This window comes from Heliangelus exortis, chromosome 6 (assembly GCF_036169615.1).
Source record: "Heliangelus exortis chromosome 6, bHelExo1.hap1, whole genome shotgun sequence".
Lineage (NCBI taxonomy): Eukaryota > Metazoa > Chordata > Aves > Apodiformes > Trochilidae > Heliangelus > Heliangelus exortis.
Genome location: NC_092427.1, coordinates 16304185 through 16328616, shown reverse-complemented (window position 1 = coordinate 16328616; position 24432 = coordinate 16304185). Strand labels below are relative to the sequence as shown.

General features: G+C 42.5%; 1 protein-coding gene across 1 annotated transcript in view; it reads right to left on the bottom strand.

The window, feature by feature from the left end:
- CPS1 (carbamoyl-phosphate synthase 1) overlaps positions 1-24432 on the bottom strand; it is a 91132-nt gene that overhangs the window by 23022 nt on the left and 43678 nt on the right. Inside the window, exons 22-27 of the mRNA XM_071746886.1 lie at positions 14180-14321; positions 12362-12427; positions 11785-11848; positions 7808-7989; positions 2485-2679; positions 1494-1561 (exon numbers count right to left, since the gene is read on the bottom strand). Coding sequence (XP_071602987.1) covers positions 1494-1561; positions 2485-2679; positions 7808-7989; positions 11785-11848; positions 12362-12427; positions 14180-14321 — 717 coding nt within the window. The remainder of the gene's footprint in view (positions 1-1493; positions 1562-2484; positions 2680-7807; positions 7990-11784; positions 11849-12361; positions 12428-14179; positions 14322-24432) is intronic.

Sequence of the window (24432 nt, the reverse complement as noted above, 5' to 3'; positions counted from 1 at the left end):
GCTCACCTTCCCCTGACTCTGGTGGACAAGCCCACAAAGGCTGTGGAAAAAAAGCAGAGAAAGCATCTATTGCACAAAAAGAGTCATTTTTAACCTAATATAAATAGACAAAAGTCCCTAAGTGATTATACATACTGGACTACCTGTCCAGGTGATGTAAATCAATGGAGTTCAATTGGACCCATCCTCAGTGATGTGAGCTGGTGCATACAGTATGTAACTAGTGAGGATTTGCATTTAGCTTTCCAAGGCAACTGGCAAATATTAAAGGCTATATCTGATCAAAGGATGGAAAAGTCTAGCTGTGGACCTGCTGCTGTTCTGCAAATAAAGGCCAGACAGTGTGCTGCACTAGGGCTTTGCACTTTCTGTTTCCTCAAGTTTACATCTCCAATTTCATCTTTCTCCCTGAAGTCCCCCCAAGCTGTCCAAACACTCTTTAGCAAATTCTTACAATGGAAAGGACCTGTGCTGAATTCAATATGGATAGAACCAACAGGCTAAAAGAAGGGGTCCCTAAAACTCTGGAGAATTAGATCACGAGAAGTTTCTAATTTATCCTTCTGATCCGAGTGCTGGTTTGTAACTGCTTCACAAACCCACTGTAAGCTTCAGAAACTGGATAGAGAAAGTCACATTCAACAGTCTGGATATTTGCTCAAGGGCTGAAAACACAAGAAATAATTTTCCTTTTCTTCTTTTTTAAGTAAAAAAGCTGGGGTTTTCTCTCCTAAAAATGAATACTGTGCCTTTTCATGTAGATATGTCTCTTTTTTCATATGAAAAGGATCCTGTCTCCAATTTATTTTCACTTGTAAATTGTGCCCAACAAACTGCCTCCCTGTGCCTACTCATCCAGCTGTGAAGAAATGCCTCACAGAGAAGAATGATCATTCTGAACATTTAAGTTTGCTCTGTGGATGTGATGGAGTAACTTCTTCAAAAAAGCCTAACTCCTGGAAATGCCTGGCTCTGCACAAAGTCTACTGAAAGAGAAGCAGCTGCCACAGCATAGGGACATAAAACATGCCTGTAAGCAGAGAAGCTTAGCAAATAAGCTGAATTCAAATGATGTGCTGTCATTTTCTGAAAACAGATGCCAACCCCAATAAATTGTCTCAGCATGTTCCCTTCTGGTTTTCCTGGTAGCAAACAATCTCCTGGCTTAATTGTACAAGTAGTAGCCTAAGGAACCTTAAGGAATATCACAGATGGTTCGTGGATTTGGCCTTGAGATATGAAAAAGGTAATGCAGCTAAACAGATTCTTATGATTATGTTCTACCTTTGCTCTGTGCCTGATGGACATAAGGGATCCATTGGGTTCCTTTATTGGTTTGAGCAGTGGCCACACCTCCTGAGACAGGCAGCTTTATGCCACATGCACCTAGCATGGTGTTTTCTACACATCCCCTGAAATTATACTACTTTGTCTGAAAGAGGCTTTTGTAGTTCAGATGTTCAGTGTTATGAGTTCTAGTGGTGAAACCTTACCTCAGAACATAGGAAGGCCTCAGCAAGCATGGGTAACCCACAGAGCTTGCAAATTCAACTGCATCACTCTAAAAGAAAGGGAGGAAAAACATGCTGCGAACAAGAAAATATTTTAAAGTCATCCTAAAATTTCAGTTCTAATTGCATTTGCACTTTACTGGCCGTTACGACTGGGAGGGGAGGAGGGAAGTGGAGGACTACAGCCTGGGCTAAGCTGAATGTAATTGCTTTTCAGAGCTGTCACCTTCAGACCTTCCTGCCCATAGAGCTTCATCAGGAAAAAACACACCAAACACACCTCTATTCCTTTACAATCTCCACCTGCTAGAAGAGTTTTCAAGACCAGAAGAATAAACTACAGTAGCTTGAGAGTGGTGCTCACTTTTGATGGGTATATATGAACAGCAACTGAGGGAACTGGGGTTCCTCAGTCTGGAGAAGAGGAGGCTGAGGGGAGACCTTCTTTCCCTCTACAACTACTTGAAGGGAGGTTGTAGCAAGGTGGGGTTACTCTCTTCTCCCTAATAACAAGTGACAGAACAAGATGAAACAGCCTCAAGTTGTGCCAAGGGAGGTTTAGTTTGGATATTAGAAGAAATGTCTTCACTGGTTGTCAGGCACTGGAACATGCTGAGCCCAGGAAATGGTTCAATCACCATCCCTGGAGGCATTTAAAAGACATGTAGGTGTGGAGCTGAGGGACACGGTTTAGCACCAGACTCAGTAGAGTCAGGTTAATGATTGGATTCAATGATTTAAAAGGTCTTTTCCAACCAAAACTATTCTATAATTCTTGTTGTGTAAAGGTGACCTCCCCTGGCTTCCATCCCATTCTAGGGATGCTATAGATTCAAGACTGTTCTTCAACACTGGGAGCAGAAAACTCAACTGCCTTTGGAATATCAGCATCAGCAAGTTAGTCTCTCTTGAAAAGATGTTTGTAACAACCCCCAGCTGCTTCATCATCCCCCAGAGGCACGTCCCAACTTACCAGTTTGCTGACTGCTTTCCAGGGAGCCTGGGCCACGTGCAGCTCATCCAGAACAGCTGAGAATACAGAGCGATCTTCTGCCCGATCGATCTGCAAAGGATTTGTGCCAAGGATCTTCACTCCACTCTGGTGCAGTGGCACTGCCAGGTTATTAGGAATCTGCCCACCTACAGAAATAATGCAACCACTGCATCCCTGGTGGTAAAGAGAAATAAGCACAGTCACATCCAAGTTTGCTTAACGTTAAGAGCTGTTATGACAGTGTTACATCACTCCTCAGGTTGCTGTGAGCAAAGGCAGATCACAGTTGTGCTGATCCAGAGGCACTCAGGCTACTGAGTGTGATTCGGAGTGTGTAGCCTCACTAAAACAGCAATATTCTCCTTGATATCACTCAACAGACAGGAGTAACTTAAGGTCAAATTCCCCAAGAAACCAAAGAAGTATGCAGTGCTCGCATGCCTTTTGACATCAAGCCAAGATCTGCTAGAACCACAGACTGTTACTTTATTTTCATGTCATGTTCAGGTGCTTCTGCCTTCCCAGGGGGGATAAGCACTGAGCTGACACACCCTGCCTGGCTTTGCAGAGGAAGGCCACTGCACCATGAAAACCTCACATCCCACAACAAAACTCAGAAATCTGCTCAGTAGGGTCAGGTCTCCCTCTCGTGTTCTCCTACACCTGAGAACATGGGGAGCATCACTTCAACCGAGACCACTTCCACCCCCTGGCTGTGACCCTTGGACCCAGTAGAATGAACAAATAAGATGTTTTAAGTCACTTTTCTTTCTCAGAGCAGCTTTTCTCTCACACTCATGGTCAGAGACTTCCAGAGTAGCAGACATTCATGTAAACTCCTTTTTACTACAGAGTTGAGAGGCAGTAGGCTCCAGCAGAGAGGCAATTTGGGAAACAACTGGATTTTTTTTTCTGCCAGCACTGTTCTTTGCTAAGGTAACACCTTTCCTAGCCCTGGAAGCCAGTCTTCAAGGACTGCTCCCTCCTGACCCCTTGCTGGCCCATACATTGCAAAGCACACCCTAGATCAACAGAGCCCATTCTATCAGTCATCTTGTGACAGTGAATAACACTTCAGCCTCTATTTAAATTCAACCTCATTATTCCTGCTTAGCTCCTCAAGCCTGGTAGCACACTCAATAACAAATACTTCAGCCAAGTGGTCATATGCACTCATTTCTACACAGGTTATTTGCAAACACTGCAATTCCAGAAGCAGATGAAGCAGAACAGGTGACACAGCCACAGTGGCAAGTTTCACAACTATCTCTGGGCAACCACAACATTTTAAGTGAGGAAATAAGAAATGGAAAAATCACAAGAAACAAGTGAGGTTGCTTGCAAACACACGTCCTCCTTTGGGTGCAAATAAGGACATTTTATTTAGATGGGCAGTATGGGCTCACTGGCCTTCAGGCAGCCATCCTAGGAGAAGGACAACACTGACTCCAAACATAATAATGGACAGTAATTAAATAATGGGCACTTCACTTCCAAATTTAAGCTGGTGAAACTTTGTCCAAAGGAGAATCAGGCCCACGTTACAGCTGCAGGGAAGGGCTCTTTTGAACCAAATATAGTCCACACAGTTTCATTCACCTCCAACAGATGAGAAACATAAATCAAGTGATCCATGGTTTGGCCTTATCTCTTAATGTATCAATATCCTTTTAACTAACAAGTGTGTTTTTCCTGAAGAAGGATAGCCCCACTGGCCCACCTGGAAGAGGAACTTCTGAATGAGGGATTTAACAGGATTTAGAGTGGCAGATCTGTAAGCTAAGAGCAGGATGGACTAGAAGGGACTGAGAAAAAACAGATGATAAATGACAGAACAAACCCACCCAACTGTACTGCAGTTCATTTCCTACCATAATAAAAATCCACTAAAAAAGTCTGGCATTTAAGCAGCACTTATTATCTCAATGTCTGAAGATTATTTGCTTAAAATGCTATCATACATGCTGGAGATGATGTTTTTCCTTTTCACCAAGTAGTCACTTATGGGATGACATGCTGCTGACAGGAAGGGAAAATGCCTCATTAGCAAAGGGTGGAGCAAGGACAGAGGCTGTTTTGTGCCCACGTGGGGTTATATCATGACACTGGTGCTCACCAACTCCAACTTGGAAGAAAAATCTGTTCCTTACTGCTTCCAGACCAATAAAAAATACAGTAGTTATCCCTATTGTCTGGGTCCCTTACCATCCTACATGGATGAGAACCAAACAGTGAATAAGCAAACCCCTTCTTGCAGCTTGGGGTAGTTCCTGTTCGACAGCAAGTAAATGTAGCTTTGGTGCCAAGGTCAGCCGACATCTTAATCTATCCTCAACATCTTTGAAATTCAAATGTCTCATCCAACAGCTTCTCTTCAGCTGATATTTATTTCTTCCTCTAAAACAATTATAGTCACTGAGCCTCTAAAATACAAATATTGCCTATATCAAGCATGGGATGGAGTTAGGGACACTCCAACCCCAAGGAAAGAGAGGAGCTGACTTATTCAAGCAGATAACAAAGAATAATGTACTTGGTTTTACTCAAAAAAGAACCATAAATTGTGGCCCAGATGCTGCTTACTTCTTCCTTTAAAATTCTGATGTTATTTCCCAAAGCATGCTCACCTAAAGAGCAGCCCACCATCCCTCTAGGGAACAGGGCTGCTCCACTGAGAAATGTGGGCAGACAGAAATGGACTCCACTGCACATCACTTTGTCATCAGCCATATTTTAATTATAAAGAAAATGAAAAACATCCTTGCCATTAGATATCTTTAAAATATATGCTATATATAATCTAGTGGAAGACACATAGAGAGAATTACTTTCCCTTTTATAACAAAAATCCCTCTTTTTATTACTACCTTGCTTTTATGTCATTAGTAATAGAGTCGGGTTTTCTTCTTCCTTGCGTTTGAAAATAAATTAGACCATTAAAATTATACCTAAGAGCCTCCTTTAGTTTTATGAATTGTTTCAGAATGATCCCAGAAACTGAAAAGGAATCAGAAGAGGCCATCAAGCACATAGATATTAAAATAAAAAGGGAACATCTTCATTGTCAATAAAGTCTGAGGGACTTTATTGACTGGTGATTGTCAAAAAGTCAATAAATCTCAGGGAAGGATTTTTTAATTTATTTCTTTTTAAATTACTGTCTTCACAGTAAACTAACCTTCCCTCCAAAGCACAGCTCTTGTTGTGCAGAGCTGAGTCTCTGGTGAGTCAGAGCAGCTGTGAATGATGACTGAAAAGGGAGGGGTAAAGGGCACACAGGAGGGAGGAAGATGAGGGGCAACTGAGATAGGAGTGTGCCAAGCTGTGACCAGCTCTTGGTGGGCAGGTTCCAACCCCCTTGGTCTCTTTGGTAACCTCGTTCTGCAATCTAGTCTAATTATTCTAATCTTCACTTTAAATGCACTTTTTTTCACTCAGACTGGGTGTTCTAAAATACCTGAATATTTATTATTCCTCTCAGGATTTAGTAGACAGCATAACCCTAAGTTTGGATGTTTAGGCTTAGACACCTCCAGAGCAAACACCAAAGTGGCTGTTTTCATACCCAAGTCAGAGTAGCAGAATACTCTGCCAACTCCTGGCATATCTCTTCTACCCCATTTTATTCCCAGCACCTCAGATCCAGTTGCTTCCTCCTTCCTTGCCCACTTCTTCCCTCACAGTCACTTCTTGGCTTACTTCACAACAGGACAGGTTAAAAACATACCCAGAAGCATGAGCACAGTCCAGCTGATGAACATGACCAGCTGAGCTGAGGAAGTTGCCAAGAGAGTGTCCTTCCCCTTTAGCTCTGGGTACCACAGGATTCTTCTGTCAGACCCTGAGATCTGTAACACCTCCTATCAAACTCACTGAGCCCTGATGTGACAAGCAGGACAATGTAATTCCTTTCACCTATTTTTCTTACCCAACTTGCTAATTACTAGCACTACATGTTTAAATGAGTAGTTGCTCCCTCATCACCTATCTCTACCTTTTCTTTGATTTTGCAGTAATTAGGTGCTGTGTTTCATCAGCACTATTTGTCTGACAAGCTGTCACACCAGATCTCTCCATGCCCTAAGTTCAGAAGTTCAGTGTTGATGAAGCAAACAAGAATTCATTGTTTATAGAGCTGAGCCCCACAGATAATCCTAAAGCATTTCAAAATCAGTTTTTTATACTGCTGAGAGGCACCAGAGTCTTTTGATCTGTCCTAAATCTAATGCTTTCTGGTATCAGTCTCTGTTTTTACGTAAATTTAAAGAAGAGGTAAAACAAAATGTAAGAATAGGATAGTATGAAGATGCAATTTGTAAAATGAACAGAGACTGGAGACTGGGATTTAAGTTCTGATATGCTTTTGTTTGGTTCCAAATTTGGAAATGATCAAAATGTAGTCAGGTTATAAAACCATTTTAGCAACTCGTACCCAGTCAAAAAGGAGGTGAGCTCAAATTGTCCCACACTGAGAAAAAAGAGCCAAGAAAAATCATAAAGTATTTACATAACCCACGTGCTTAAGCAAAGTTGCTTCAGCAAGTTACAGGGTGAAATCACACTGAATTTCAAGGGAGATGAAGTTCTTGTAAGCATCTTTGAAAGCCTCAGACACAAATCCAAAGATGAGTGTGTTACCAGTTGAAAAGTAGTATTTTCCACATTGAATCCAACTGTTTCTGTTCTATAAATCCATCTGGAACTTCTCTCCAAATTTTAGTATCAGCATTTCTAAGCACTTGAAAACTCCTGACAGACAAATGTGATGTCTGGATCAGGATCTGGAACATGTTTTGGTTTGATGGCAATTACAATGCCCCTTCCCGACCTGCCTGCATGCTAAACCATATTAACAGAATTGCCTCTGTATCACAAAGCCAAGACTGCAAATTCTTGAGCAGGCATTAGCATTACACTCATAACTTGTTCTATTGCTTCAGGGCAAAGTACTTGTGCTCAAAGTCAAGGATATGCTTAAGTGCTAAAGCTCAGCATCACAAGGGCAGAACAATTTGTGCGATAAATGACTGTGCAGCAAATTAAATCTGCTTGTAAATATTGCACAATATGGCATCTTGCAAAATAATTTAATATTTATTTGGCATTCATTATTGAGCAGTCTGCTAGGAACATCAATGATGTGTAAAATGCAACATCGGGATCCAAACCAAACAGCTTTTGCTAGCGAGCTCTCTCACTTCACCCCCAGCTGCTCTGCCAAAGCAAGCTAGTAACATGAACTGAATTTTGAAAAGTTTGGTCTGCTTCATGGCTTTTTGTTGCTGCTTCTGCTGTTCTTTACCTCATATTGGTAGATGTCCAGGATCCTTTCCAACGACAGCTCCTCAAAGTACAGTCTGTCACACTCATCAAAATCTGTGCTCACTGTCTCCGGGTTGCAGTTCACGACGACGGTCTTGTTGCCAAGCTGACGCAGCGTGCGGATGCTGGAGACAGCACACCAATCAAACTCCACACTGCTGCCTACCAGGAGACAGAGAAGTGGACAAGGAAAGGAAGGATGCAGAGAAAAAAAATATAAACAGACCTTCTCAGCACTCACACTTTAAAAAAAAGAAAAAAACCCAACCAAACAACCAACCAAACCAAACCAAACAAAAACAAAACAGCATTGTCCTGTCAGCTCAGAGCAAGAAACCTAATTGTCCTCCAGTGGAAACTGATCACCTGCAAACGTGAGCTTTTCAGCACAACAGTTACATAGCCCAGATGCTCTGGAGTGACAGACCTCTGACACATCTGTCACTCTGCACACATAAACACTCATGTCTTCTTCACTCTTGCTGCCCAGCCAACTCCGGCTGCCTCCCAGCCAACATGCTTTGAGATGAACTTAAGAGGCAGAAGCCTAGAGGTGAACAAATTGAGTGCCTTTTATTATGAGACAGTGCTGTTTACTTGAGGAAACAGGAAGAATTTGTGTAGATGTGGTTTAAAAAAAACAGAAGACTGAAACATTTTTTACCTGCCAGAAGAGCAGAGTATGGCTAACCTACCAAGCAAAAAGTTACAACTCAGTGGGTTTGACCTTCCTGTGCACTGAGTCAGATAAGGCAGACTGGTAGAACAACACTTTGAACCTCTCTGTGATCCTTTTATCTTGGTTTAAAGGCTACAATGACTATGGAAACATTACAGGGCAAGCTCATCCTACTGTCCTGAACCCTTGGTCACCACTATGGCCACCTCCAGAGGGAAGAGGCACAGAGGAGTCCCCAGGCCCTCAGGCAGACACCAGGATGTGGTTCTTGGTCTTGGGCAAAATGCAGGGCTTGGGACCAGTGCAAAGCTGCAGGCTTCAGGCAATGCTGAAGTCCAGACTTGTACTAACAGCTGCTCTGCCATAAATTTCTACACTTAAACAAGTAAAACAGGTACTACAAACAGAGAATGATGCATATTAAAAAATCATGATTAAATAGTTATGCTTACAGTCTCCAAGAAAACCTTGGGCTCACCATGTGTTCACAGTCACTGTATGATCATTAACCACTGACAAAATTATTTTTATATATAATTGTCTGACAAGATACACTGGAGATTCAGGGTGTGCTTAATTGTTGCCTTCACCACCAAGTCACAAACAGATGGCAGGCACAGGTCACTCACTGATGGGCATACAAATTGCTTCCCCGCTTCTGTCAAACCTCCAAATATGCCTAAATCTCAGCTAAAAAGCCATAGAAAAGAGACAGAAATAAAATCTGAAACTGGATATCTAGCAAGGCCACTTGTATTCCACTTCCATGATTCAGGTATTCTTATACACACAAGAAACCTCAATTTGGGGACACAATGGTCACCTGGAGACACCATCTGACTGATTTAGCTACAACCTGGTAACACATCTGAATGCTTGTGAGTGTAACACACCCACACCCAGTAACATTTATCTTCAAACAGTGGAAAAAGGGAAGACAGCAAATAATTAGTAATACTAGTAATACTCTTGTAACCCAAGACACTGCTCCTCAGAACATAATTACTACACTGTGGAAAAACACCAGGAAAACAGATGGAGCTATGTGAGATAGAACTACACAAACAGACTGTTTGATCCTGCAAGGAATGGAATAGTGTGACCAGTACATGGCCTGGGAATAATTGGAGTTTGGCTCCTAGAGAATGTTATGAGCTTGCTACCAGGTGCAAGCTGTGGAAATGATTAGGTAAGATTTTTGTGTTAGTGCATGCTTATATAACAAAATGTATTATTTTGACTACACTGCTGAACTATACTGCGTTTTTCAGAATGTAGTAAACAAAACTGTAAATCAATCAATAGATACCAGGTGACTATATATGTGTAGAGAACCATACAAGAAACGATTCTGATTCTGCTTGAGCACAGCAGCAGAGTCCTTCCAACACTGCACCACTACAGGAATGCTTTTGAATGCACTTCCAGGTTCCAGTCATGTTAAATCTACAGATTTACAGAGCACTCTGCTGGTTCACACAGTGGATGGAATAACTTATGTATACTGCTTTCAGGGCTGACTTTTGTACAAAAAAAAAAAAAAAAAAAAAAGGCCCTCCCAGGATAGGAGGTACCATCCTGGCAGCAAGTGAAGAGAGAAACATCATGTTGAATATGTGAGCAATGATGCCCTCCTGGAGCACAGGTCTTTATGCGTGCATCAAAGCAAGCTCTGAAATTCAAGGGTGTGTCACTGTATGGATTCACTTCGTGTTTCTATTTGGTGTAACAAGAAAACTTTAAAAAAATCCCACTTCCGTTTGGATAATTTTTGTTTTTCATTCCAGAATATAGCATGACTTTTGAAAGTTCACTTCCCCCCAAATAATTTTATTTCTTTGCAAAAGTGAACACATATTATTTCCCTATAGTATATTTCAAAATATTTCCAAATAAAATTCATAAAGCTGGTGCTTTGGTTTTTTTTTATCTAAAACTCCGTTTTCACAAAGGAAAATCAAACCGTTATTTCAAAAAATAAAATAAAATAAATTAACGTCAGATGTTTAACTTCCATCCAAATCATTTAGCCCTTTCTGGCTTGTTGGCTTGTTCCTGTTTTGCAGATATAAATCCACAGGGAACACCAAGTTGATTCCACTGAATTATGACTACGATTCTAAAAGCATCAACGAAAAGTATAAAGCTTATTTGCATTCCAAGGATAACAAAGGAAAAAAAAATAACTTGGCTATTCCAATTAGAAAAAAAGTCTTTCAGAGGTGCAAGGTTTCCTTTAGCAACATTTATTTAGTTGCAACCTCTTCCAAAGACTGTCTTAATCTAATCAAAGCTACTGAACAGATAAGAGTGACATCAGCCCTGTAAGGCTGATCTAAACAATTAGGAGTTTTAGGTGTGCTAAGCAAAATATATTCACACAGATTCAATCAAATTATTAAACAACAGTGCCATCCTTTTTATGTTCATTTTTTGGAACTATGCTACACAGCACGTTGACCGGCAGAAATGTTCACAAAAAAAAAAAGCATAATTGTGGACTGTTCCTCCTGATTTCCTTCTTTTTTAATGTTTCTACTTCAAACTAAGATCAAAAAGACACATCCTACAAATAGCAGCAGGAGTGGAGCATGTGACCTGTCCATCTGAGCAAACGAAACAGACGGGTAAAAATATTTCTGAATAACAAGCATTTTTTTTCTTCTCAATAATTGCAACTTACTTGGAAGGATCCAAGAAAAGAATTTAAAAAAAAGGGAAAGTCATCCTATACAGAATCCAACAGTCTGTCTAACCAATCCTCATAGCTATGAGGAAACTCTTATGCTGTGTGATCATCTGAGAGGCTGAAAAAACAGACAGAGAACTGTGTACACAAAAGCATCTGAATATATAAAAGTATTTTCATAGTCACCTACACCTACAGCAGTAACATGTATAGTACATAACAACATTGTCATGAGCTGGCAGGCAACATGTAACACAGGTGTGGGAGCAATAAGCTTCTACAGAGGGTAACAGGTTCCCAAGACTTTGGGAACAATCTTCCCAAGATTAAAAAAGTTCCCTAAAACTTTGTGGAAATCACAACTAAGTGGCAAGAAGAAAGTAATAAAATCCTTTTGTTTTTTCTGGGGCATGAAATGAAGTCTCTGAGCAAGTGTAAAATGCAAACGTTGTGTTAGGAATTGATGTCCTGTGCACTGTGCTCTGGAGGGTTTTTTCACCATACAAGAAGGGGAACAAACGAAGCACAAGAATATCCAAAGAAAGCTCAAGGGTGCAAGGAGAAGAGAGGAGCTGTAAGAAAGATTTACCTATGTGATAGGGTCCACAGCCCAACACCATCACTCCATAGTCATAAAATTTTACATCATGTTCCTGAGAAGGGAGAGAGAAAAGTCATTAGGATCTGTACTCCACAGCACCTAGTTCCGTGATTTTCAGAATAAAATCTCTGGTGCTCAGCCCATATTCAACAAGCTGATATTGTAGGGCTCAAGTCTGATCTTGTTTACTGTGATGTAACTCAAGTGCCACTCTATTGGAATGAGTGGTGCTGCACCCAAATCAAAAGAGACACAGCAGCTCTGATTCAGATGCTGGAGCAGCCTAAGGAGCTGCTAAGTTTCATATAAAAATGAATGTTAGGCTGAGAGGAGTGAAACATGAGTTCTGCATTCCCAGCACCTGACCTGTGCACAGAGGACACAAGAACAGGTGATACAGAACAGGATCACAACAACACAGGGGCATTGACACTAAATGCGCTGGATCAGTTTTTCAGTGAGAGAAAATTCCAAAATAATAGCTACAGAAACAAAGCCATCTTCACAGCATAGGGAAAAGAGTTCAAACCAGACAACAGAGACTGTTGTTTCCAAATGTTCCTACCTGCCCGTTGTATGTGATGTAGAGGTAATTAGTTACTGCTGGGTATTCTGCTGCCAGGGTGTCAATCTGTATGAGGAAGAAGGGGAAGGATTGTGACTTAGCCATGCCCATGTTTTGAGGGTTTTCTTTCCTTTTCTATACCTATTTCTGTCGTATTATTTTCCCATCATGTCTTTCCTCAAACAGAGGTGATCTGAGCTGTCACATGCTGGCAATGCAGCACATGCCTGGCCTTCTCCCCCAGACCTCACAGTTCAGTTGATGGGAGAGCCTAACATCTCTTTCTAAACTGCAATTTTCTCTCTTCTTTGCTTTGGTAAAACACCTTTGTAGCCCAGGAACACCCTTCTCATTCTCTAGTTAGTTTAGTATCGTTAATTACACAGATCTCCATTGCTCCAGATCTCCTGTCTTCTTTAGCTGGGACACCTGGGATCTTCACACCATAATCTTGACCCTCTCTTATTCCCACACGGAATACAAACATCCACAAAATACAACTTTGAGATCATGCCAAGGAGCAGCCAGCTGTGCAGGTACTATGTATTTATGTTACAACTTTTGTTTTGGCAATTAAATAGTACACAACACAAGAGTGATTTTCAACCACCTTGTATATGTAGTTTTCAACAATTTCTTATGTAATTAGTCACTAGAGAGCCCAGAAGAATAATTTGCATATTAGGCTGTTCTCAAACTATTTATGTCAACTACTTATTGCATGCTATACAGGGTAACTAGTCCATCTAGGTCACCAGCAATTGCTGAAGTTCCCTCAAAGAACAGCTGAAACATTTCTACACAGAGCAATGAACAGGAAACAATAGTAAAGAAGCCAAAACATAATTTTTTACATGCTAGATGACTTAAAAATCTCTCCAATCTTCAAGCATTTTCAGGAATCCCCACTGGCTGTCCAAATCCTTGTGAATAACAAAGAACGTGACCTTATGCCATGAGCACTGTGTAAGCGTCTGCTGCTCATTGCTGTTGCTAATACTGCAGCTTGCACTTCATGGCTCAAGAAGAACCATATGCTTCAAAGCCACAACTGCAGGCATAAATAGAATGACCTTATTAAGGGTACCCTGGCACACAAATCGATCCAGCACTGCAGTACCATATGCAGCTAGAAGAACACAGTGCAAGATCAGGCACGTTTCTGTGGGCCAGGTGAGGATGTAGAAGGAAAACAGCAGCTGGGGAACAGAAGGAGATTTGGCACCTGGAATTGGGCCTGGGGGCACAGCTGGGCTCTTTCAGAAAAATTCAGTAGTTTGGGTTGGGCGTTTTTTTCCCCCTTTAAGGACAAAAAGCCAGCTGCTGGGAGTTTAATACCAGCATACCTTAAATGCAGCAGCAGAACACCTAGCAAAGCACTCCTGACACTGCTATGAATGCTAGATGAGCTCATTACACTCCTGCTATCACAGTGAATAACAAATGAACCCATAACAATAGCACACTTCAAATAAAGTATTATCCTGTAAAAAGTTAGCACCAAGAGAAAAGATACATTACATTCTTCATGGTCACACATGAAGAATTCTAAGCCTTCCCCCTCAGCCACACAGAAGATGAACAAGAATATTCGGAGTCTCTCTTTGGAGAGGTTCATGACTTTAGATTGATGTGCAAGAAGTAACAGCCCTGTGGGTGAAATTTTTCTCCTCTAAAGTCAATGTGAAAACTCCCACAGATGTTAACAGAGCTAGGGGTTCCACTTTGTTTACCTCCACTGCTTCTAAGGCCATGGAGGTCTCCTGCTCCTTGAGGTCCTGAAAGCCTCCTCCATGAGCAGGGATATTTCTCACGTACCTGTTTCACCCAGGGCACTATATTCTTCCTCAGTCTCAGCTGATGGCACTGGACTTCAGTCAGCCCCAGGCATTTCCCAATCTGTTTGTCTGAGAACCCGATCTGTTTGGCTCTCCTCAGTGTCTCTTCCAGAACTGTTTCACTGGGATTCAATAAGAAAAACACCTCTGCATGAGGCTATACAGGAATACTTTGAAGAGATATGAGTGCTTGTGGCATCCATACTGCACAGAATTGCTATAGATCATGCACATAAAGGCAAGAAAAGGAAGAAAAAAACAGCTAAGCTATACAATCCTCACATATAAAAGATCTTTTTGGCACTGGATGTCTCCCACAAATACCCATAGGGTAAATTCTATAGGCTAATATTTTTTTCAGTTTCATTCAGCCTCACAGAGGTGCATTCAGCTTCCTGTGTCAGCTCAGCACTGGGCAGAGGCAGGGCAGGGATTGGAATCAGAATCAGGGGAGCTTCAAGCAGATTCTCACAGGGGTCACCCTTGTGGCCCCTCTGCTTCCAAAATACTTCTGCAGTAGCACAAGACAACCATTACAGCCTCCATGGAGAATCTGCAATGATCATTTTCTTTGATTCAGTACCCATACATCTCCATGACCAAGCTTTAGCTCAGTCTCTCTTACATTCCTGCTCCCAGACTAAATTTTAAAATACAGACCTCACCAGGCTGGGCTGGCTCACTAATTATGTGTGTGCTCACAGCTCCTGCCTCTTATTCCTTCTGCCCACTCTACACAAAGACATGAAACTCCTGAAGCTATGGAATGAGCCATTCAGAGGCATAACTGTCCCCTGACCCTGCTGGGCTGGAGGACAATTTGCCTCATAACACTACAATTTGTCTCAAACAAGCCCTTCTTTCTGTTGTTAAGGATGCTCTGCCTACCTCCAGAAATGGCCAGTCTTTAAAAAAAGCATCTGGTTTCAGACATGCACAGTAGAAATGACCTTCAGAGGTTCACACACAAGGTAGGTTTTTTCTTCTGACAGTCCCAAGTATATATTTTTTTCATAGTATTTGTGCTGCTATTTGCATTACAAAAAGGGGGAGAGGGAGATAGATAGGGTAAAGCAAGGACACCTTTTCTGCTCTCTTATTTGCAGTCAGGGTCTCTCAATACTTCCATCTGTTCTTATTCTCCTGGTTTTGCTTTTCAGGAGGTTTTACTGTTTACTTCAAAAGCATTGCTGTCCCTGGCTGTCTCTGCAGCTCAACAGTTTCTTGCCCATTTTGTTTTGATTTTCTCACCTTCAGCATTCCCCCCCCCCATTGTCTTTGTTTCGCTTTAACTCCAACTATAGGCCTTATAGTTTCTGCCTCTGTTTAGAAGATACCTTTTCTAAGCTTAGTTTTTGCAAAAACATTAAAAAAGCTTATGTTTTTTTACCAGCACTTCTGCTTTTCATCTTCATTGCCAAGAGCATCCTTGCCTGCCCAATAAATCAATATTTTATGAGCAAGCAAGCTCTGAATCAGGAAAAAGGAAATTATTAACAAACAAGCAATTTTCCTAAATCAGAGCTTTTGAATTATGTCCTTTGCTTGATGGCATTTTTAAATAAATAGACTTATGTTATTTGTATGGGAGAAGAGGGGCAAGGCTGCTTTATTGGAATGTGTCAGGAAGCTGAAGCATGAAAGAGTCATTGGATTGGATTTTCCACTCTGGCTTGGGCACAGAGCAGCTCTGCTGCCCTTGGTGAAGTCAGGCCAGCATCCAACAGGTGAGAGTCACTAAAGTGATAAAGCAGCTGTTCCAAAAGCAAACTGGGGACCAGAAATTTTGAGGTGCAGATCCCTGGGTAGATGGGATTTCCCCTACAAACTCCACAGTGCCAATTCTCGTTCTCCTGCAAGATAAGACCTGAGTCCTCCAGGTGCCTACAACATCAGAGCAGCCAGATAGTGAGGGTTTGCAACAAGGAAACACTCACTGTAACTTCTGTCTCCTGCTCTGTGTCTGCTCTCAGATCAGGAGTACCACCTACACCTTCTCTACAACCTTTCACCACATCACCCTTCTTACTCCAACAGATCCTGCTCCTTGCTAGTGTCAGTCAGGCTGAGCTACCCAGGTTTTAGATTTAGTTCCCATGCACTAAATGCCTCCACCACAAAACTCTGCAGCTCCTCAGCCATTTCTACTTTCTGGTCTCATCTCAGCTCAGAGGCAGGACTTGCATAAAATGTGAATGAGAGAACTGAAAGCATGGGTGGGTGTTTTATAGGAGGAAACATAGGAAACAAAATCTGCCAGTCCTCTAGTAAAAGCAATACTAGCCATCACACAGCTATTAGGAAGAACACAGCTACGTTAGATTTCTCTCCTAGAGTCAGCATGCCCCAAGTATGAGTGAGCAGACCTGATGACCCCAAGAAAATGAGCCTCTTTCAGTGCAGCTTACTCCATTGCTCTCCTTCCCTTCTGCCTCAAAAACACAGGATGATGGCTGTCATTTGATTACTGACAGAGAAAGAAAATTGCCTTCATTTGCAGCTTGTTTCAATTTAGGTTTTTTTGTATCTCATTATAACAGTATCACTCATTGTCATTCCCCCAGCAGGGTGGGTAGAGGAGAAGCCACGATTATTTAGTGACATGATTCATTTGCCTTGGGCAAGCAGCTTAAATTAGGTTAAGACACTTACTAATCCATGCAAAAAGGTAATCAGTTTTGTACAGGACAACCAGTGTGCAAGAGATTCAGAGAGGACCTAAAGGGGAAATGAAACAGCATTTTTTCCTCTGCTACTCCCAAAGTGTAATAAAAAAAGGTAAGAGATGCAGCTTTCAAAGCGGCTTATAAAAAAGATGCAGTGGAAATGTCTGTTCAAGCAGCACCTAGACAGGAAGGGTTTTCTCATTCCTCATTGCCATGAAGGCAGCTTCATGTGGAGGAAACACACCAGCTCACCACAAGGCAGGAGAGGTTAGAATGGGCAACGCAGCCCTGGGGATATTGCAGTTTTGCCATTGAATATTGTCACAGAAAATGGGCAAGAGCCAAACACTCAGCAATGCTGCTTTCTGAACGCTTGAAACTAGAATCTGCCATGAGATAAGGAATTGACAAAAGCCTCTAAGGCAGGTCCCAGGGATGTGGAGACACAACCAGAAGAAGGGGAATGCAGAGTAAGCCAGCAGAATCATTCCACTGTGTAACAGAAACTGCATCGGAGAGCTGCAAATTCTCAGCACTGCTATGGAAATCAGGCTGCCTGCCTGCACCTACTAGACATGCACCTTCATACATGGGTAATTTCCATTTACTAATCAGGGTGAGTTTCAGAATTTATATCTCAGCTTTCATGAAAAGAATACAAAGAAACATGCAAACAGTGTGGTAGAGTGGTGCTTATTTTACAGAGAGCGAAACTAAGGGGTGCAGAGGTGATGATATTTAAGGGTGATGCAGGGTGGTGATATTTAAGATCCAGAATTCCCACTGCCTTTACTCAAAGACAGACCTTCAGACTTGCTGGAGACCCTAGAGCCAGTAAATGCAGAAGCAGGCTGGCCTCTTTGAACACTTGAGTGCAAATAACACTTCCAAGAGCTCACCAGAAATCCAACTATAAACACAGAAAAGAAATCTCACTTCTGGCTATTCCCAAACACATTACCCAGTCCCTACATCACTGCCTCACACTTTCCCTTGGAGCATCAAACACAGAGCAAAAAGTCTTCCAAAGATTAAACTCCCTCACTGGTTTATAATCAATCCTGAAACAAGGGCAGCATTGAGTGACCACAATTACAGACTTCTATAAATGCTCCTTTTTCCTAACATTCACCTTTGCAAAATGACAGGCAGAAATTTTAGAGCTTCAAAACAAGATGATTAGACTTTTGAAGACTGCCATAATTTAGTGGCTGGTCACTTCCTCAGAAAGCAAAAGTTCCCTGCACATTTTTTAGTTTATAAACAATACAAGCCTTTCCCAAACCTTGCTTATGCCTCTGTTTCAGCTTTCATTGTTGATTTGTTGCTTTTTGCTTAAAATTATAGCCTGTCATCTTTGAAGCTCCATAGATTCACTTCTTCAATAATAAACGCTAAATGGAAATGGAATAAATTCCCCTTAATGAGGAAATTTTCACCTGGCAGAGAGGACCTGGGGAAATCTATTAAATGACTGGAGGAATGCTGGCAGCATTGCAATTATGAGAAGAGCCTGCTCACTTCAGTACAGTCCTCTCTTCCATTTGACTGGCTTTCATCTGATCCATCAGTTTAGGAGAAATGCTAAATAAACGTGCAGGCAGAAAGCCCCAGCTTGATATGGGACAAAGCACTCTTTCTTGTCTCCCAAATCAGTCCCTGCTTCATGTTAGGTATGTGGTGGAGTTTATGCCCATTCACATAGGACTTACTCGCATGTTAATGGGTCTCAATCAAAAGGTTCAGGAATATTTTGTGAACAGAGGGCCAAAGCCTGAGCTGAGAGCAGCTGGGACACAGTGCATCAGATAACATTTGTCCTGTAATGTCACAGCCTCACCCCTGCAGATCACCTTTGGTTTGTCACAACAGCTGTTCCTGTGGTTGAATACACACAGAGGAGCTGCAAAGATAAATATGCCAGCTAAGCCCACCAGCCTTGAAATCAGCTCCCTCTAAATCTGGAGGGGGTGGATTTAATCCCAGACTACAGTTTAGCTAAGGCAAGCAAAGTGGACTGAAAGCAAGAAGTGCTGGAGCCAAAATGCCCTAATGCCTAGCCCTGAGAGAGCTCTTCATTTCCCAGTAGTCATAGACCTGGGAAATGGCTTCAAAACCCTACTTGATTTCAGGCTGCCCTATGTACAACAACATATTCTTTCTCTTTTCCACATTGTCCTGCTCTGCTTCGAGGCTCCTAGTGACTTCCCTGATTGCTCCTGACGTTTTACAGGATTTTGAACATGCTACAATTAAAATAATGAGATTGGTGTATAAATGCTCTCCCTGCTTCTCATCTCAAGGAGACAGATTGTTACCATTTTTCCCCTCCTGAGAAACTCATGAGATGACTGACAAAAAGCTGTCAAAAGAACGTTTAGGGAAGCAGAAGCTGTAAACCAACAAATCTCACTCACTGAAGAACTATCACTCCAGTGCTCTGCATCTTTAACATTCAGATCCCAGGGCTAATAAATCTCACTGTGGACATCTTGATTCAAGGAACAGGAACCTCGCATCGCTCCCTAAGACCTAGATGACTCACATCTAGGATTAACTGATGCACTGAAGCAGTTCACACCAAAGCACAGCCAGGAAAGGGCCATAAATGCTTCTTCAAAGTCTATTTTTAATTACTTGTATAAGAGAGCTCAGAGGTCTTTGCTAGGATGCCATGGTAAAATCCCCTCTGCTGCTGGTAATGTGCATACTGGTTACAGAGATTCCCCAATGGCTTTTAAAGGACAATGTCTGTATATCATCAACAGCAAGGCAAAAATGCATATTGAGTTTTTACAACAGCACAGATGCTTTGAAAGAAAATACAGCTGTGAAATTATTACCAATGGCTCTATAAGACAAATAATAGAAAAGTATCTTATGTCGGATCCACACAAAGCACAGACAATAGTGCTGAACAGCTGCTTATATTATATTCTCCTCATATACAGAGTTCCTAATGTGTTCCTGAGTCTTCCCTGCCCCAGAGTTCACAGAGAAGCCAAAAGTAATCTCCCCAGTTAGTTAAAAGTGAGTACTACAAATATGTCCCTGATAGCTCCTCAAACAATATAAATCAGTGCAGCCTTATTTAGCATCACTGGACCTGCTCTGTTTTACACTATACCAGATCTGATTCCTGCTCTCTGACCTGTCCCCAAATCACACAAGTCAGCAGAAACACAGCTTGTGAGACAAGCAAGGTGTTGCAACAACCACCGTGGAAGAGTACAGGTTATTGATGGCCTGTCTGACCCTTCCTCCCTGCATTCTCTCCCGGGTCACCTACTGGAGCCAGGTTTAATTCCAGCACCTGTATTTCTGTGAGTACTCCACCACAGTCATGTTTTAAAATCAAGTCATGCTTCCAGCAAGCAGCTTTCAAAGCACACCTTTCACAGACCCAAGGACATGAGCTTCAAAAAGGAATTCACAATAAACAACTTCTTCCATGGGTCACTGGGTAGATTCACCTGGCTACAAATGCTCAGCTGAAGTCAGTCTGCACCCTCACTTTTTTTTTTCTGCTTACCCCTCTATTAACCCATGTCTCTTTAGGACTGGTAAGAGCAACACTCAGGACTGCATTCACCCCTTTCAATAAAGTCTCAGGCCAGGAGATGTTTTCACTCAGTGCCCACAGAGCAAGGACACATTCTCCTCCACAGCAAAGCTCTGAAGTAAGAAGTTATTAAAACATGATAGGTGCCATCAAACTTCAGAAGGCTGAGTTTAGTTCACTGCTCTGCCAGACTGCCTTTGAGACTTTGGGCAAGCTTACCATCTCCAAGCTTTGCTCCTCAACTGTGAAATGGGGGATTATCACACTCCTCATTTCTCGCTTGGATGCTACTTTATAGTCTTTTATCAATCTTGAAAAATTCCTCTTTGGGCAATACACTCACACTTCTGCCTGTTGCAAGATGGCTCAATCTCCCCTGGGTCTTACTCAGATCTTCCTGAGCAGTGAGCTTGACCCCATTATCCCACCTTTTCCCCCATTCCCATAAGCTCCCAAGTAACAATAAACACAGTTACAGGTCCAGTTGCTATGGAGATGTCCTTCTGATTCTGAACACGGTTTTCATCCCCACCATCACTTGGGTGTAAAAGCTGCCTACCTCTTTACCTATAATTAATGGTATTTGTTGTACATTCTTCTTGCACACAGCCACAGTTCTCACACAATCACACTCAGGGATCACACAATCAGGAACAAATAAAAATAGCCAAACACAAATCACTGCTGACTTTCAAAGTACAGATGGAAGTTCCAAAGGAGCTTTTCCTTTGCACCTAGGCCACCAGTGTCTTGAGCTGAACATGCTCAATACACTGGTACTTCCAAATCTGGGCTTCAGCTGTGCTCTTGGAGATGATGCTGCCAGTGTTACTGGACCCTACTGCAAATCAGCTGCCAGTGTTACTGGACCCTACTGCAAATCACTTGCTCTGGTCTGGGTCCATAATCCTGACCTGAAAGTCATATCTTAGACCTCACTGTCTCAGACAGCTAGACACGGTCTGTTCAAATTTTCAACTCCTTTGTGAGCTGTCATTGTGATCCACAGCCACTGGGGTCACTCCAGAGCCCTTCTCCTCCATTTTCTCCCACAGGACAGGTGAGACCAAATCTAAGGAAAGAATTTCCTGACCACAGCATATCATATTGCACTACCACTGCTCCAGACACCATCACCTATTCCTGGACTGACAGCATGGGATGGTGCTTGTTCTTTCCATTTGTAGATGGACATGTGGTTTTGTCTGTGTGTGCATGGTAGGGAAGGTTATAGTTACAAAGAAATTACTGAAAGGATGAAGGTAATCAGTTAAAAAACAAGGAAAAAAACCCACAAGATAAGTTTACATGTAAGATGAAAAATACATAGGTCACAGGAGAAACAGCAGAGGCAATATTTGACATGCAAGTGGTATTACTGGATATTCTGGAAAGTACTCTCAAAATGGCTTTCTTTTCCCAATTCAACTCAGGCCATTTTCTTTCCTTCAGCCAAATCGCATAACCTGAAACAACTTTTTCTCCATATGAGAGGGCCCAGAGGCAGAATCAAATGGAAACACTGCTGCAGCATGACAAAAGCTATACTGTCTCACCAGTACCAGGTTCAATCTTCTTTGGAAAGAAGTTTGGTGGAACAAATGTAAATGGGGCAGAAGGTGCCCTTCCCAGTCTCTACTGTATGCAAATGGCTGACCATGCCTGTACACCACATTTGTGGTGTGTACACAGAACAGCCAAGCATTCAGAGCTCAGAAAGGTTTTGTACCTCCATAGCATTATCCTGTACAATGCTGCATAAACTGGTGAGGCCTTCTGCTCACCTTTGAATCACTGCACGTGGCAAGGATGCAAAGCAGCAGGGAGCGTGTGAATGCTGCTTGCTGAACTCCTCACAAAGGCCTCCACCTGGCTCTGAATCCCCTTCCCCATCTGTCTGCCATACCCACTTGCTCTGCCTCTGAATTTCCTCTTGGCAGAGACCAGTTCCTTGTCACCAGGCTCTACAACAGCTCTGCAGGGCCCAAATCAAGACTCTTGGCAGCGACATTACTCCAAACTGCATCCAAAACCTCACTGCAAAGAACCCCAAAACCAATCCAGAGACAGAAAAGGAAGGGATGGATCCAACCAAGCAGAGAGTGAGCTTGTAACAAGAAATAGCACCTGGGAACAGGACAACTTCTGGTAGCTGTATTTCAACAAGAGAAAGATTTAAAGCAATGAGGGTGTCACAGCTCATCCTTTTCCATTGGAAATAATCCTGTAGAACAGGTAAAACTCATGCCAGGCATGCTGGGGACTGGAAACAGCTGGCTGCAGGAAAAGCACATGTGTGCCAAGTCTCATTTGCATCACTCAATTAGCTTTCCTTCAGCTGTTGCAGAGATGTGTTTCCTGATGTGGCTCACAAGACCAGACACTTGGTTCAGGTCAGAAGTATTTTTCCCTGGCTGTTTGTCTTTCTTTCAATGTGCCTCAAACACACTGCAGCCGGACAGTCTGTCCCCTCCCTCCAGTGCAGGCTGGGAGGTAAGGGAGTTTCCTGGGAAAAGCCTGAGTGAGGGGAGGTGTGGAAATCTGCACTGAGAAGTAAATGAGACTAAGTTAATTTATGCCACCAGCAACATGAGTTGAATTGCATGACTCCATTTGCAAGGGACACAGCCTTGGCTGTGGACAATACAAATGCAAGGTGGGATACTGCCAAAGGGGTCTCTGCATCAGGTCACACAGTGAGCCTGCTGGCATGTCACTAGAAGGATGAAAAACTTTGTGGGATGGTACCAGGTACTGCTCACATTACTAGGAGCATTATCACCTGCCACCCACTGCATAGAAAGGGAAAGTGGCCTGAGCAATAGAGGACAGCTCAGCACCATCAGCCTCTGTGGAGTCACAGTAGATTTATACCAACCTTCTGGGGTCCCAAGTGTATCATTCTAGAGTTTGCCACCCCAACAGCCAGAAAATCAGACTGATTCTGGATGTATTGCTTTCCTTCCTCAGGAGCTGCACATATGTATTTAAGGCCCTCAAGACACATGCAACACGCCACAGATGTTAGAGGGCAAAAAACAGTGAAGCCAAACAATAGATTTCTGCAGATAATCAAGCTGCTGCTTCTCTTCGACACCTCCCTCCGCATTTATTTTTGTTTAGCTCCAGATTCAGCTTCCGGGGGACAAGAGAGAGAAAGAGCTGCTCAATTAAAGCCGTGCAGCTGGTCAGAGCAGCAGAAATCACAGCAGAGGAACGGAACCAGTTCCGCAGTGGTGTCCTGGCTATGGTGCGCTCCCAGTGCCATCATGTGGTGAAACATGGCTAACACACCGGGTATCCGAAGCCCAAAAGATGCTCAACATTCGGTCAACTCAGCCAGGAGGTTCTCCCAAGCTCGTAAACAACGAAGGGAAAGCTTAACTCAGCAAGAAACTGGAACTGAAATGCAGCCCAGCGCTTTCATTTACTGCTTAGTTTGATATGGTCATTTTTCTTAAAAAAAGAAGATTTATATTTACATATATCTGGTATTATGGGTGTTTGAAAGTGCTGTACAAAAGCAACACATACTGCTTAATCACAGCAAGGCAGAAAAGGTTAGAAAATCAATTGCCAAGGCCAGAAAAAAAATGCAGTGCATCTAACCCTCAGGTGTAGGAAACCAGGACAAGCCCTATGCTTAAAGGCTGAGTCTGTCTGTCCCAGGTACACGAGCACAGCCTGCTGTTATTCATTGCAGGCCCTCCACATTCCCAGCCTTAGCCTCAGAGATACAGTGAGGATTTTCCAAAATAAACCAGGACTTCCACAGACCCTGACAACAGCATTCAAAGAAGGTATTTTAGCAAAAAAAGAATGTTTTCAGGATTTTCTTCTGTCCAGACAAGGCGGTGAACTGTGGTTTAAGACAACACTGCTTACTCTAATAAACTCCCCAGCATTGACTGACTCCGGTGTCATGAAACCAAACCTTGAGTACTGTGTCCAGTTCTGGGGCCCCCAACATAAGGAGCACCCAGAGCTGTTGCAGTGAATCCCGAG